At 38.9% G+C, this 16,897-nt stretch overlaps 1 protein-coding gene across 10 annotated transcripts in view; it reads right to left on the bottom strand.

The window, feature by feature from the left end:
* NCOA6 (nuclear receptor coactivator 6) overlaps window positions 1–16,897 on the bottom strand; it is a 108,432-nt gene that overhangs the window by 21,307 nt on the left and 70,228 nt on the right. For 7 of the 10 annotated variants that reach the window (XM_047853905.1, XM_047853910.1, XM_047853915.1 and 4 more), the window contains 5 exons: window positions 13,325–13,453; window positions 11,735–12,619; window positions 9,547–9,693; window positions 5,821–6,937; window positions 3,051–3,172 (listed from right to left, as the gene is read on the bottom strand). In XM_047853905.1, coding sequence (XP_047709861.1) covers window positions 3,051–3,172; window positions 5,821–6,937; window positions 9,547–9,693; window positions 11,735–12,619; window positions 13,325–13,453 — 2,400 coding nt within the window. The remainder of the gene's footprint in view (window positions 1–3,050; window positions 3,173–5,820; window positions 6,938–9,546; window positions 9,694–11,734; window positions 12,620–13,324; window positions 13,454–16,897) is intronic. The other 3 variants (XM_047853914.1, XM_047853911.1, XM_047853912.1) reach the window with 3 other exon arrangements.

Genomic DNA, 16,897 nt, shown 5'->3' with positions numbered 1-16,897 from the left:
TGCTGCATCCTTCAGGCTCAATCCTTTGGGGAACCCAAATGAACTAAACTGTCCCTCTGATGTAGTTCAATTTAATAAAGAGCAGGAGCTAACAGAAGCTGATATACACATTGAAAATAAATTGAGGATACTGAAGATTTTTTTATGGATATTAATTTCCATTTACTTTCTTACATGTTAAAACTGAATTTGGAGAAATATTTTCTATGAATCCACAAAGGAAGAATAATAAGCCAGAAACATTGCCCTCAGGAATAAAAAATAATTTTGGGAAAAGAACTGAGGGACAATGCCTTATAGATTTTCAGAAGGCAACAGTTCAAATGATTCCTTCTTTTGTGAAGCTTTTACTTGACATTTTAGAACCAGAGCTTTACACAATCAGCAGAAAGGAAAAATCATTAACCAAGAATAAAGGTAGTTCCATGGGAAAAAGTGGGGATATAGCTGGGATACAATTTCACAAACTAGATTTATTCCACTGTTGCATAAAAATGCATAAGGGAAGTTTTAAGAAGGCGCAGGAATAAAAACAGTTGGCTCTGGCAGTTGGCAGAAATGATGGTTCATGATTTTCACAGAGGAGCTACCAAATGCTGCTGATCCACAGGGTCAGACCCTGTGGTCAACCCTAATTAATGTCTTCTGGCCAAAGATTACCATGGCACCAATGAGTACAATGTACAGAATTCAGTTTTAGAGATTTTTTAAAAAATCCTTTTCTATTTCAGGCCCAAGTCACTTCTTTACAATTATAGAGCCAACAATAATATGGCACTTCTACAGGTTTAACTCAGGTTCCCATATTAAGAAAATTGTCATTTCTGTAGAAGCCCATGGTTGTTGGGCTATGTCACAAATGTCTTTTATCTTTAAATCAGCCCACCAGGTAGCACAATAAATACCAAAGACAGCAGAGCAGATAATACAGCAACTTTTCAAAAGTTACAGCTGAGGGCATGGCTGCTATAAAGGTTCCAGAAGCTGGAGGCAGCAGTCCAAAGGGCACTAACGTTAAGAAGACAGATTAGGGTTGCCGTCACATAATGGTAGAGAATGAAAGCCAAAACACACATAGTGTCTATAACATAACCCAAACCCATATTTATTAATCAAGGGTTGCAACTCATATGCCTTTAGGCACCAGGCCAGTAGTGAAGAACAGAAGTGGTCTGGTATAAGACAGTAGTAGTCCTGTGGACAGAGCCAAACTGCAGAATTAATGTTCTATCTAAAGGTATCTAAATTCAGGTTTTTATCTGGTTTAAGACACTGCATGATAGTTCAAACACATGATAGGCCAAATTCATCCCGTAGGTTCCTACTTTTTAAACTCTAGAAAGGAAGCAATGATGTGTGCAAGGACCTCTGGGATTCATATAGGAATTCACATGTGTTTGAGGGAAGAAGGTATCTTCCTATTCATAATGTCATCTAGATATACCTGCCAAGACTAGTGACCTCCCTGCCTCAATTGCTGCAACTCACTGACTGGAATTGTGGTGTTCCCAAACAATTTGTAATAAATAGCATGTAGTAATGACATCATGGTGTATTTACTTTTTTTTTTTTTTGGTTCACTTTTAAAATACATAAATTAAGGGTGGATTACGGTATATACCCAAAATAACGTCACTCTCACACGTCAAAAAGGAGGAATAACTAGTGAGGAAGAAACAAAACATAATCCTTTGTACACACAGGGAAGAGTGACCTAAGTATGACAGGCTTGGGTGTCTTCGACTGGGTCACAGTGGAATAAGGTTACAAATCACTGCTCAGGCCAAGAGTAACAAGTATAGAGATATTGTGGCAGCTGGCCTTAGTTCTTCTATAACACCTAGGTTGGAATAAATGAATTTTAGAAAGTTTTTTTCTTTTCAACATTTAGAGGATAATATTATTTTATAGCCAAAAAGGGGTACAACACAGGGGGCTTCACCAATAGTGATCTTACTTATTATTCAGCTGGGTGGTAGGTACATGAGCGTCTCTTTTATTACTCTTATATAGTTTTTATGTTTAAAGATTCATAATAAAAACTCTATTAAAAAAATTTTATTGTAGGGGCGCCTGGGTGGCGCAGTCGGTTGAGCGTCCGACTTCAGCCAGGTCACGATCTCGCGGTCCGTGAGTTCGAGCCCCGCGTCAGGCTCTGGGCTGATGGCTCGGAGCCTGGAGCCTGTTTCCGATTCTGTGTCTCCCTCTCTCTCTGCCCCTCCCCCGTTCATGCTCTGTCTCTCTCTGTCCCAAAAAAAATAAACGTTGAAAAAAAAAATTAAAAAAAAAAAAATTTTTATTGTAAACCCTATTCATTGTTTCGAGAAAACCCAATAGGAAAGGCTGCAGGAAAGGCAGGCAAGCAGGATTCGAGTGAAAACACCTTTCCATTTAATCTTACTCCATTTGGATGCCAACTAGAATCTTGATACTGACAAGAATAAAGAAGCACTTGACATTTCAGTCTGACTTTATGAGGACTTAATATCAAGAAGGCTAATCTGAGCAGTATCTATACACAGTTGACCCTTGAACAATGTGGGTGTTAGGAATACCGACCCCCTGTGCAGTTGAGAATCCATGTATGATTTCTGACTCCTCCAAAACTGAAGTACTAATAACCTACCTGTGGACTGGAAGCCTTACATAACATAAACAGTTGATTAACACACATTCTGGGTTATATGTATAATATACTGTATTCTTATAGTAAAGTAAGCTAGAGAAAAGAAAACGCTATTAAGAATCATAAGAGAGCACATTTATACTACTGTATTTACTGAAAAAATTTGCATATAAGTAGATAATGCAGTTCAAACCCATGTTGTTGAAGGGTCAACTGTATACACTACATATACATATGCCTTCAGAAGTCATATTTGAAATTTTTACTTACTATCAAGGCAAAGTTTCCAAATATTAGACACATTTAATTGCTAAAGAAGCCTAGTTAGGAGACAAAATAAAATACCAATGTTTCCTTGAAGAGAAGCCTTGTACTGCTGTATAAATGATGAAAAGTACGCAATCTTTAGCTAACATTTTATCACCTGGTGGTCGGTTTGAAAATTCTGGCAGTTTAGGGCCTGAGTTGTCCAAGTTAATTCCTTGTTCTCCAGGCAATGGCTGCTGATCCGTGTCCTCCAGCCCAGCTGGGCGATTATCTGGGGTACTAAAAAATAAATTATACATTTGGGAGTAAGTTGCTTAGCTTATACATGAAAGTAGCTTAACTTCTCCCCTATTTCTGAAGACATAAAATCTGTTTGCATTATCATCTTTATCGTAACTTCCATATCTCTAGTCCGATAAAATATTCACTGTTTGGAATAAAAATAATCCAGCAATTTCATTAAACAATAAAATCTACTTAATCTAATAATAGTATGGCTATTTACTCAAAGTGCTTTCTACAAATTTCTGACATAATGATTTTCAAGTAATCATCCATCGCTTAAATGTTTTAAGACCTGATCATAGTTTGGACTATCAACATTATAAAGTATTATTCTTGTGAAACCACACTATCTTTGGTATAGTTATCAATTTCAACCATGGAGTCCAGATTGTTTATTTTTTGTGGATATTATAGCGGCAGCTCTCACAATTCATAACACCTTGCAAGAAGTTGTAGGTTGGCTGATGAAAATGGTATCCAGGGAATAAAGAAAAATGGAGAATACTAGAACAAAGCTAATTATTTCTGCTACAGAATGAGTATTTGCAGACATCCCCACTGGTTCTGGGATGCTTTCGTTTTTACCTGGTTGTAGCTTAGAATTTTTAGTGGGGAAAAAGAAACGAAAAAAAATGTTATCTACTAACATCCACATTCCCAAAGAACCAATGTACTCACATCCATTTGGTTTGCAATCTTATTCCTGGCTGTATCTTTCTTCCCTATCTTTAGTTTCCCTTTGCCCTGATATTGGTCACCCAGTTTTAGACAGTATTTGATCTCATTGTATTCTGTGTGGTTTCTAAGCCTTACCTTAAATCCATTTTAAAAAGTCCTAGCACATGGAAATTTAGAGCTTGAAGCAGGTCTTTAGCACATCCAGATGCCTATAGCAATTTGTTCCTTCTATGACTTCTCTCTCACTTCAAATTATAAGGATTCTGTAGGTCTCTACTTTCATGGAACTGCACTGCTAAAAAAATCTCAAGATATCTGGTCCAGTCACTTCATGTTATAGATGAGAAAACAAAGGCCCAGAGAGGTGTAAGAAACAGGTCCAAGGCTCTACAGTGAGCTAATGGTAGAGTTAGGAGCAAGTGCTCTTCCTATTATACCTACTGTCTCCCTTTTGTAGGAACCCTGATGCCTATATAAGGTCCTTTCCACAATTTCTAGCCCCAACAAGTAAGCGATCTTCCTCAGAGCTGGTGAAGACAGCAAGAATGCATACTAATGGCAACTGAATAGCCTTACAATTTTAGACTACTGGGAGAAATAAATACCCTCCCAGGACAGCAGGTTGAAAGCAGTAAAGAATTTAACTTAGAGCTACTGGAAAAATTAGATAATTAAAGGTCTTATTAGGTCTGAATTTAGGAAAATATAGTTTGTTAATATACAGTCACAGACTTTTAATTTATAATACTCAAGAAGCAGCAAGTGAGTATGGTATAATCAAAGAAATATCGTGGGAAGGCTCAGAGACAGTTGGGTTTTATTTTGAACATTTATGGTTGTTTAACTAAAACTCTCCTACAGTTCTAGCAATTTGTTTCAATGAACCCATTTTACATTCATTAGTCACTATTCCCTATTAACAAATGTCTCTTAAAGGCAGAAAATCCAGTTTAATCAATATGCCCTCTGGAAACATTTTATCAAAGTCAAAAAAATATGATTAACACTTAGCTTCAAGACATGACATATAAATTAATCGTCCTTCCTGCTATGATCTTGCAAAAGAACTCACCTAGAGAACCTTTACTTAAGGGGTAATTGATTTAAAAGGTCCAACCATGTTAGAATGAGGCTTTAAGCTTCTAGGGATGATGGAGATGGAGAGCCTTTACTTACTTATTTTTTTCACAAAATAGAGAGCCTTTGAAGGAAAGGCATCTGTACAAAAAATTATTTCTTTTTGTAAAAAGATTTTATTTTTATTTCTTTAAGTAATCTCTACATCCAACGTGGGGCTTGAACTCCCAACCCTGAGATCAAGAGTTGCATGCTCTACAGACTGAGACAGACAGGTGTCCCCAAAAAACTATTTCCATTTGAGAGAGCGGGGAGTTTTGATAAACTGTTTTCATTTCCAAAACACATTTGGCCTTTCTGGCTCCCTAGTAGCTGTTATAACCCTGAAGTGCTTTGTGGAGTGTAATGTGGTAGCACTGGCTACTTTTCAGTTTCTATGTGCCACAATCCCTGAGACTATAGACTTAAGAGACGTAGATCAGTCAGTTGCAATGTATGAACCTTGTTTGGCTCCTTATTTGAACAAACGATAAAAAAAGAATTAATTTAAGATAATTAGAAAACTTTGAACACTGTCTGAGTGTGTGAGACTATGGAGAAAGTGTTCGTTTTCCTACATGTTAATGGTATTATGTGTTCATTAAAATAAAAAAACCCAACCTGTCCTTATCTTTCAGAGGTACATAGTACTGAAAATATTCACAGTCATTTTGCTTTAAAATAATCAGAAAGGTAATGGGAGATGAAGGCAAGACAGACTATGACTTGGTAATTGTTGAAGCAGAGGGATTTCATACTGTTCTGATTTTATACACGTTTAAAATTTTCCATCAAAAAAAGTTCACATAGAAATAAATACAATTTGAGGCAAAACTATCACAACCTACTTTAGATCTTGCTGACTATTTTTCTTCTTCCGAGGGGGTTTCTTCTTCTTCGGTTTATTTGCGTTGGTATTATTTTGCTTATTGTTTACCCCAAAATGGCCTGCAGAGATGTCACTCTGCAATAAGTTGACCAACAATGGGCTTGTTAGTGTGACATCCTTATTGACTGGGAAGCCAGGATTCTGACCACAGGACATCTGATTTCCATTGGGTGCTCCACTGAAAGGTGCATTGAAAGGCATCCCATGGCCTGAGAAGTGGTTTCCCGAGGCACTGTTTCCCTGCATGGCCTGCACGTGGGGGGGAACCATGTTGGTTTGTTGCATGTTAACCTCAGGCATCATCTGAGACAAACTGACATCATTGTTTGCTGTAGTAGCAGGATCGCCATGCTGCTGGGCCATGTGTGGGCTGGGCCCTGGTGGTCGCAAGACCTGCCCCTGAATCCCCATAACCTGAGATGGACTGTTGCTCACGGGCCCTTGCTGTGGCAGCATCTGTCCTGATATCTGTCCCGTAAACTGCACCATGTTTCCTTGCATGTTTGGAGTTGGTCCCCTCATTATCTGTGCTGGTCCCGGCATGACATTGGATTGGTTCTGAGTGTTAAACTGTTGCTTATTCCCCTGCATCTGATTGGTCATGATTTGCTCTATCATTGGGTTCTGTTGGAGTAAAACTTGCCCCTGAGGCCCCATCATCTGGTTATGTGGCGCCATCATTTGTGGGCCCTGTTGGGGAAGAATCTGCTTGGGTGGGGTCATCCTTTGAGGCGAGGGCCCAAGATTTTGGCTTTGAGGGTTCACCATCATCTGGCCCTGAGGCATAAGCTGGGCCCTTGAAAGGATCATAGGATTCTGAGGGTTCAAGGTTCCTTGCTGCTGGACCATCTGGCCCTGGGAGGGCACAATCTGCTGGTGCATGCTCATCAGCTGAGATGGTGGGCCCTGCTGGGGCTGGCCTTGCATGTTGCCCAGGTTCACCTGAGGAACCCCAGAACTACCAGCCTGCTGGCTGTTCATGTTGCCATGAATTCCCATGAGGCCGGGCTGCATCATATTTGGTGGCCCGTGGGACACCTGCATCTGGTTTTGAGGAGGACCAGCTCCTTGACCACCTTAAACAAACAAACAAAAAAAGGACAGTTTCAGATAGAAATACTCTTATATTGGTATTAAGATACTCTAATTGGAGAAACACCAATAACCCATATATCCACTGACCAACATAAATAAATATGCTATGTTTGACATATTTTCTGTGGCTTTTTTGAAGTATGGAGACATGACTGTGGAATGATTGGTTACATTCCCAATGACCACACAACAGAGAAGGGGAAATGGTTTCTTTACTCCTATTTGGTAACTTAAAGATAACACTTTGAAGATCAAGAGTTTAGTTTCTTTCAGATGAAATAAAGAGAAAGGCAGCATCTCATTGTTTGAAAATGACACGTAGCTATTTTAAGGTGAAGAAAATTAATGAAAAGCCCTGTAGGCTGGTGAAATAAGCTCTGCTGTAGATGAGTCAGGAAAACAACAAATGTAATGCATTGTCTTAGGTAAACCTTGGCAATGCTAAACATGCTTCCTGGAAAACTAATGACTCTCAAAGTTTACATGTGTGGTATTGGATGCTGCACGTGAAAGGAAAGAACACCTGATACTTCCTAAGGACAGGTCTCCTCTGCCCCAGTGTGGTAAAAATTCCTTATTCCTTATCTGAAGCTGAGCCTCTGGTGTAAGTCAACTGACAGATAACCCAGAAACTGCAGACAGAGGAACAGTTACCAAGGGATGTTAAAACTTCACTGACCCCTAGGCTCAGAGCTTTGGAGAAATGGTCTCCTCTGAGCCCGCTGGTGTTAAATAAATCTCCGATCCACCAAAACAAACAAACAAAGAAACAAACAAACAAAAAACAAAACTTCACTGACCCTTCCCTGTGGCAGTCCCTGGTGGATCATAAAGCACATGTCCTATTCTCAGTTATTTCTAATTTAGACAAAGACATTGCCTGGCTTGCTGCAGTGTTTACTTATTGTTGGGTCTTTAGGATTTTCCTATAATTACTTGCATTATCTCCCCCTTTTTACTGAATACTCTTTTAGATTATTTTATAGCTCTTTGTCACTTTTAAGTAAGGACTAGAAAGTGGCAGCCATAATGAAGTTATGAGGCCAATCCACACTCCAGCCAGGGAGGCAGGGGACAAACTGTCCCTTGTTCACATTATTCAGTTTTTCTGAATCCCAAAAAAGATTTTGGGATCATTAGCCTTATAAACTCTTAACTTAAACTCCATGATCACTGTATATACTGTATAAACTGAATATTCTGTACACACTGAATATACAGTGTATACTCATTCAATCATTAATTACTTCTTGAGTAACTAATATGCACAAGACACTTTTGGTGCTAAGGTAGTATCAATTAACAAGACACACCAAACCCCTGACTCTATGGAGTTGGCAAGAGACTGTAACAGACAAATATTTTTTCAGGAGAACTAAAAGCTAACAAGAGAAATAAAGTAGGGTTAAGAGAACAGAAAATGAGAGACAGGAGTAGAACGATCTTAGGAGAAGTGTGTAAGTCTAAACAGTATGTGCCTGTGGAAGGCACCATATAGAAATACAAAATAGATGTGCTTGGGTGGAAGAATGATGAATGATTTTATCACTATTCATAACTTCCTACAGAAACCATAAATTCACATAACCAGGAATGCAGTTTTGCATTGGCAGATGGGTAAAACAGTTTAATCTGCCCTTCTCTCACGCTTCAAGAGGTAGTTTGAACTTTAAAAAACAAAAACAAAAACAAAAAACTAAGTTAGAACTTTTCTTGTTCCTTAGTGATTTACCATTAAAAGTTGGAATCACACAACTAAATTAACTTTAAGTGGGGATGGGGAGTTCTCCACAGAAAATGTTTGCACTTACTTCATTCCGATCTGGCTCAATGAGAAAGGATAAGATTAGTCCATGTGGTGCCTAAGCAACCAGAAACATGAAGTCTGGGCATATTACAACACTGTTTTACAAATTTTTTTAGCCATTCTGCTCTATCCTATTTCTCCACAAATACACTGTCGGCATTAAATCTATACTGATTAAAGTCTGTTCTTCAAACACCACATTATAAACCAGAATTTAGACATTCTGCATAAACAAAGCTAACATGTACTATAGAGAGATTTTGAAAGGTGCAGTTGCCCAAAATGCCATGTGTCTCTGTACTTATAGTTTCCTTTGCCAGAAATGCCTTTTGCCCTTTTACTAACTTGGGGGTTGGCAAACTATGGCCCATGAGCCAAATCAAGCCCACTGCCAGCTTCTAAATAAACAGTGTGTGGAACACTGCCATGCTCATTTGTCATATTGTTTATGGCTACTTTTGTGCTGTGATAGCAGAGTTAAGTAGTTGCAACAGAGACCATATAATCTGCAAAGTCTGAAATATTTACTATCTGGAGTCCTTTACAGGAAAAAAAAAAAATTGCTGAAACCTGCTCAAACTCAAGTTTAATTTCCTTTCCTTCGGTTCCCAAGACACTGTACCTACTTTTGATATATTAGTTATTGCCCTGAAAGAATAATTTGGGTTTGAGATTAAGAGAAGGACCAGGATTTATATTTATCTGTATATTCTTATTATCTATCATGGTATCTAGCACACAATGTTCAATAAATGTTGGCTGAATAAATCACAGAAAACAAACCTGCATGCTGGACAGTTTGATTTGCTTGCAGCTGAGGGGCTCCTGAACTCCCAGGGGTGGTTGCTGTGGTCGAAGGCACCTGACCTTGTATAAAGTTCGGATTGGCCTGTCCTGCTGAGAAGCCAGGTGGGAGGCGTTTAGGCATTCCTTAATAGAAAACAATGAGTAAGGCAGTTACCTAGCAAATTTATACTCTTGCTTAGATGTGGAATGAATAAGGAAGGATGAGCTGCATGAAGTCTCCACTGGCTTAGCTCTCTCTGTCACACTGGTAAGATCTTTAATAATAAGGTTGGGAAAGATGGTTAAAAAAATCAACACAATCTCTTACATGAGCATTGTCAAAATGAAAAAGAAATACTAAAAAATTTACACTTAGAACATGCCAAGGAAGAGATGGCAATCTGCTCCCTAAATGTGATCTGAGGCCATGTCACAGCAAGGTTTAGGGCTCACTTTTCTCTGTAATACAACAGACCCCAAAACTTTACATACTTTAACATAGGTACCAAAGTAATACGCTAAATTCTCTCATATTCAAACAAATTGGTATGAAATACTATAAAACAAAGAGCTGGGTCCTGATATTAACAATAGGTGATTTTTTTTCCATTGAGGGAAATGGATGACAATCTCCTTTGTGGAAAACTTCCCCCAATATTGTGCTCGTCTCTTGGGAAGAGACAGGAGATTAGCAACAATCCATAGGAGCTTCAAAGTGAGGCTATATTAAATTATCATCATGCCTTCCCCTTATAAGGTTTGCTGCAATTCCGACAGCTATGGTACCAAAAGCCATGCTTTAATGGAATCTTACTAAAGTATTACTTCCTTTTATAGGAAGGTTTAATTTCAGAAAACAGATCTGTAAGAAGGAGGATCTCAGAACCCACTCATTGTTTATAACATAGGCCTTGATGTGGCCAGATCACCTACGTGAGCACATAATCTGCTCTATGAAAGCATCAAGACCTAAAGCTCATTTAAAAATTTTTGTTTTAGTCCATTTATTTTTAAGGACCAATTTTTCAATGTCCTGAAAAACACTCTGTAGACAAATATGCATTTGTCCTTTCTTTAGCAGTGACAAGTCCCCATTTGCATGCTTCCACTATAATTAAATCAGGAATCACATTTGCAGGAGGGACTACCCAGCTTCCACTGATCCAGGACTAGATGCCCAGAACAGTGAAGTTTGGAACTGAAACATTCTTGCATTTTCTAAAAACTTCTTAGGATTTAAATATCAGAGCCTGCACGTCAGTAAAATTAATTACAAGAGAGTGAAGAGACTGATGAGCAACTTAATTTCACCAGAAACCATGAGAACATGCCTTTGCTATGTTGCACTAAAGATGCAAGGGTTTTTTTCTGGGTAGGCAATGGGTGTCTTTTGGTGGGGATATGTTCATCAGATGACAGTATTACTGGCACTCTCTATACCTTACTGAAAAGCTCCAAGCACATTCATGTGCACTAGATCAATGATTAATAAGATAAATAATAAACATGGAGATGGATAAGTTTTACTGTAATCGTTTTACCTCTCACACATTAAGCTCCATTGCTTTTTCTTCATACAAGAGGCACCTTACAAAATAAATAAATAAATCTCCTTTAGGTATAACTGGTGGAATTCCCTCTCTAAGGAGCAGGCATTGGCATTATAAACTATAAAAGTCAATGATCTCTGAAATTATTCCCCTTTAACACTTTAATCAAACTTAACAAATACCATGCTTACTACTTTACGAAGAATCAAACTTGAAAACTCGAAGGGCCTTTTCCCCAAAAGACCCTGTATTTATTTTTTTCATTTTTGCTCTATTGCATAATCTTAATTTTTTTTCATCAACTGAGCGATTTAAATTAATAAAATGCATGTTTCTTCTGGACATCTTATCAGTCCAAGATCAAGCAAAAGTAATTTAAAAAACAAAATGAAAATCTCTACATTGAGTTTTACCTGCATTTTCATCCAGAGGGCTAGCTTAAATGTAACCAGTAAGATGCTGCATAATGTATCAAGTCAATAATGTATCAAGTTAACTAAGTTACATCAAGTGTCACCACTATATCCACAAAGCCAAATAATTACATCCTCCCTCCATTAACTCTAAAAATTGAAGTTCTACTAAGATCTATCTCCAGTAAATTTATCAACACAAATAGCTTCAGTGCTCCTCACCTCCTAGGCCTGGATGTAAACTCTGTGGCCCCTGGTTTGGTGGCTGCTGCTGCATCACCATGAAGTTAGGTGGCACATTTCCCTGTTGAACCATAGGATTCCGACCGGGAGAGCTGACGGGCTGCTGAAATCCCTGGGGAAGTGGGTTATTTTGAGGTGGCCTTGGTCCCATCTGCTGCTGAGTTTGGTTAACCGTTGGGGAGGATGCAGGGGATCCCTGCTGGAAGGAGGAGGGTGAGGAGGCAGGAGACTTGTTGGTGAGGTGGGGCTGCTGCAGGGGGGTTGGGACCCTGGAGGGCCCTCCCTGCAAGCTCTTCATCTGAGGAGCTGTGAACTGGCCTGGGTTGCTCATCTGAGGAAAGTTTGTATGGGCTTGTGAGGCTTGCTGGCTGCCAAAGGGATATGGAGGGGGCGGGTGGGAAGGTGTCTGTACCGTGGCTAAGGATGGTCTTGCCTGGAGCTGCTGTTGCATTGGGCCAGGCAAGGGAGCCTTCTTCCACCCTTGGCTTGCAGTCATTGTGCCCAGAGAACCCTGGGCTGGAGGAGGCTGAAGGGCTCCAGAAGGCAGCTGGTTCCAGCCTGGAGGAACAGGCACCTGAGTTGGGGCAGTAAACTGGGGTCTCATTCCCTGTGGCTGTTGCTGCTGATGCTGCTGTGGGGGTCTTGCCTGCAACTGCTGCTGCTGCTGCTGTTGCTGTTGTTGTTGTTGTTGCTGCTGCTGCTGCTGCTGCTGCTGCTGCTGCTGCTGCAGCTGGGGAAAATTAGCTGGGTTCATTTGTCTATTCACAGGGACAGGCTGCATTGGGTGGTGCGGGGGAGCTAAAGATCCTGAGGGATGATTTTGCTGCTGTATATGGAGCCCAGAGAGGAGTGGATCCATTGAATCTGTTTAAAGACAGTCAACAAAGCAATAATTAAACTACTGCAACCCTAGATCCTACAGTAGTCCTGGCAATCGTGAAAAATATAGAGTAAAATCCCCTGGTACCTTCAATGAAATGTTTGCGAACACCTTCTATATGCAAAGCAACACACCAAGATGACAGAAAGACGAATATTGTCTAGAAAGAGCTTATGGTTCAAAAGTGGATATAAGAGCCAAACATAAAATGTGGAGAGCAGTATTTTCCAAAGCATATTCTTGGGAACTATGTTCATTAGTGTTATAAGAAAATAAAACAAAATACAGTCAATTTGGTTTGGGAAACAACTGAACCTAACCACCTTACACAGGTTTCTTCATGGCAGGACTTCCAGTGCCTCCAATACATTAATTCTGAATCTCTAGGAAGGAGGTAACATATGATGCACTTACCAAATTTATTATGGAATTCTCTGCCAAGAAGTATCTTGCAGGACTAAGTAGCCCAAGGAATGCATTGTTAGGAATGTTGGGTTGTAACTGATAAGAGAAAGAGAAATTCTGAGAAGGAAATGGACTTTCAACTTGAAGAAATAGGGCAGATTTTGTGAAGAAGGTGGCATTTAAGTTGGGCAGTTAGGAACGTGGAATCAGAAATAGCTGAATTTTGTAATGATCTCTGCAGAGAGTTCCAGCCTCTTTAAGCCACAAAGATTGGAGGTCATTACCTGACTGAGAAGCAGGGCGAGGAGTCCTGGGCTGCAGCTCTGAATTGGGGCCTGGTGCCATCATGGAAGATGACACATTTCCACTCTGGGGTATCATAACAGTGGCAGGGCTGGTCATCCTTATTAGTCCTAAAGGAAAAAGAAAATCTGTAGAATAGACTACTGGAATTGGCACAACATTTGTTTTTAAGTAAAATATTTCAAGAAGATAAAAAGGTATGGAAAATTTATGTACCCATCATCCACCTTGTTAATTAACATTTTGCCCCATTCCCTTCAGATACATATGTAGATACAGCAGAAGTCCCCACTCCTTCCCAATCTCTTTCCACTCCCACTCTCTTATAATTGGGATTAATAGTTACATGCATGTTTATCTTTTCTACGTATGTGGAATGTATGTATGCTTTTCTGTATGCTTTTAATCTTTGTATAACTGGCAAAGTCTGTCTTCTTCAGTTTCCTTTTTCTCTTAATATTATTTTTTGAGATCCATCCATCCTGACTGCTATTTTATGGAACCCACACATTTATTCTCCTGCTGATGAATAGTAAGATTCTCCCTCCCACTGCCCTGAATTTTCAATCTTATAATTCTGCAATGTCATGTATTCTTGTGGACATGTGTCTTTAGACTATATACCCAGAATTCCTAGGTTTTAAATTATAAGCATCTTCCATCTTACTAGATATTGCCAAACTGCTCTCATAAGTGGTTATGCCAGGGGTGCCTGGCTGGCTCAGTCAGAGGAGCATATGACTCCTGATCTCGGGATCATGAGTTCAAGCCTCATGTTGGGTAAGAGATTACTTAGGTAAATAAATAAACTTAAAAAAAAAAGTGGCTATTCCAATTTATATTCCAACTAGCAATTTGAGAACTCCTCTTGTTCCGTGTCTTTCCAATTTCTGATACTGCTAAGGCTTTATAGGATTTATCATCTATATTAATAAGTGAAAATATATTATCCTCTCTTCATGTCTTTGCTTTCTGGCATCAAGATTAAAAAGTAACTTCAAAATAGAGCAGAAAAGCATCTTTCCTCTTTTTCTATGCTCTGGAAGAACATGTGTATCTGTTCTTTAAATGCTTAGTAAACCTACCTGGAAACTATCTGGGTCTGTGGGTTATGCTAATTAATTCATAAGGACACAGATTTTTAATTATTTCACAATTTCTTAAGTACAGATTTTTCAAGTTTTCTTAAGTCAGTTTTGGTTAAATTATATTTTCAAGAAAACTGTTAATTTGCTGCTGCTTCAAAATTCATTAGGCTAAAGTTATTCACAACTTTTTTCCATTCATTGAGATATAATTCACATAGTATAAAATTCACCCTTTTAATTTTTATGATTCTACTTCTAAACTTTACTTTTTTAAGTTTTTTAAAAAATATAATTTATTGTCAAGTTAGCTAATATACAGTATATACAGTATGCTCTTGGCTTTGGGAGTAGATTCCCATGATCCCAGCGCTTACATACAACACCCAGTGCTCATCCCAACAAGTGTCTTCCTCAATGCCCATCACCTATTTTCCCTTCCTCCTCGCCACCCCTCCCCCGCAATCAACACAGCTTGTTCTCCATATTTAAGAGTCTCTTATAGTTTGCCTCCCTCTCTGTTTGAGACTATTTTTTCCCCTTCCCTTCCCCCATGGTCTTCTGTTAAGTTTCTCAAATTCCACATATGAGTGAAAACCTATGGTACCTGTCTCTGACTTATTTCACTTAGCACAATACCCTTCAGTCCCATCCATGTTGCTGCAAATGGCATGATTTCATTCTTTCTCATTGCCAAGCAGTATTCCATTGTATATATAAGACACATCTTCTTTACCCATTCATCAGTTGATGGACATCTGGGCTCTTTCCATAATTTGGTTATTGTTGATAGCACTGCTCCAAACATTGGTGTACATGTACCCCTATGAATCAGCACTCCTGTATCCCGTGGATAAATGCCTAGTGGTGCTATTGCTGGGTCATAGGGTAATTCTATTTTTAATTTTTTTTTTTTGAGGAAGCTCCATACTGTTTTCCAGAGTGGCTGCACCAGTTTGCATCCCTACCAACAGAGCAAGAGGGTTCCCATTTCTCCCCATCCTGGTCAACATCTGTTGTTTCCTGAGTTGTTAATTTTAGCCACTCTGACTGGTATGAGGAGGTATCTCAATGTGGTTTTGATTTGTATTTCCCTGACATACCATAAAATTCACCCTTAAAAAAATTTTTTTATTTTTTTATTTTTTGAGAGCGAGCAAGCACAAGCTGGGCAGGGGCAGAGGGGGAGGAAGAAGAGAATCTGTGCTGACTACACAGCCCAATATGGGGCTCAATCTCACGGAGTATGAGATCATGACCTGGGCTGAAATCAAGAGTCAGACGCTTAGGGGCGCCTGGGTGGCTCAGTCGGTTAAGCGGCCGACTTCGGCTCAGGTCATGATCTCGCGGTCCGTGAGTTCGAGCCCCGCGTCGGGCTCTGTGCTGACAGCTCAGAGCCTGGAGCCTGTTTCAGATTCTGTGTCTCCCTCTCTCTGACCCTCCCCCGTTCATGCTCTGTCTCTCTCTGTCTCAAAAATAAATAAACGTTAAAAAAAAAATTAAAAAAAAAAAAGAGTCAGACGCTTAACCCGCTTAACCTACTGAGCCACCCAGGTGCCCCAAAATTCACCCTTTTGAAGTGTACACTTTTTTCTTTCTTTACATTGCTTATGACTTCTTTTTGTTTTACCAGGTTCATCAGTTTTAGTTGTTTTTTTCAAACAAACATCTTTGGTTTTGCTGCTTTGTTCTATTTTTAATTTATACTTTATCTCTGCTCTTATCTTTATTATTTCCTTCCTCCTAAGTTATTATTACTCTGTTCTTTTTCTCAATTCTTAGGTCAGAAACTTAGATTCTTAATTTTCAGTTCATGTTCTGCTCTAATATAGTTATCTTAGGGCTTAAATTTTCTTCCAAGCCCTGTATTGGTTACATCTCACAAATTTGGTATGTATTTTTGCTGTCCACCATGATTGCTTTTAAATCATGGATATTCAGAATATATTTTACATTTTCTAAAAATACAGCATATTTTGGTTAGCTATGTTTTGTTTGCCACTGACTTAATTGTACTGTGGTCATAGAACATGATCTGTGTGATACCAATATTTGGTATTTAATGAAACTTGGTTTTAGAAACACACAATAGTCAATTTGTATAAATGTTCCATTTGTACTTGAAAAAATTAAAATTCCCGAATTAGTAGCGCATGTTTTCTATATACCTCCATTATGTCAAACTTTTTTTCTTATGTTATTCAAGTTTTATCCTTACTAATTTTCAAAATAAGCTTAATACATCAATTACTAACACAGGTGTGTTAACAGGTCTCTGAAGATGTGATATCTCCATGAATTCTGTCCACTTTTGCCTCACATATTTTAAGGCTAGGTTAGTAAGTACATAAAAGTTTAGCTGTCTTCCTGATGAGTATTTCCTCTTATATCATACAGAGACCCTATTTACCCTAATGCTTTTTATCTTAAAGTCTGTTGATATACCCTTTTTCTTGGTTAATATTCACA

Source organism: Prionailurus viverrinus, chromosome A3 (genome assembly GCF_022837055.1).
Source record: "Prionailurus viverrinus isolate Anna chromosome A3, UM_Priviv_1.0, whole genome shotgun sequence".
NCBI lineage: Eukaryota > Metazoa > Chordata > Mammalia > Carnivora > Felidae > Prionailurus > Prionailurus viverrinus.
Note: the sequence above shows the minus strand (reverse complement) of the source record. Positions and strands in the feature narration are given on the sequence as shown.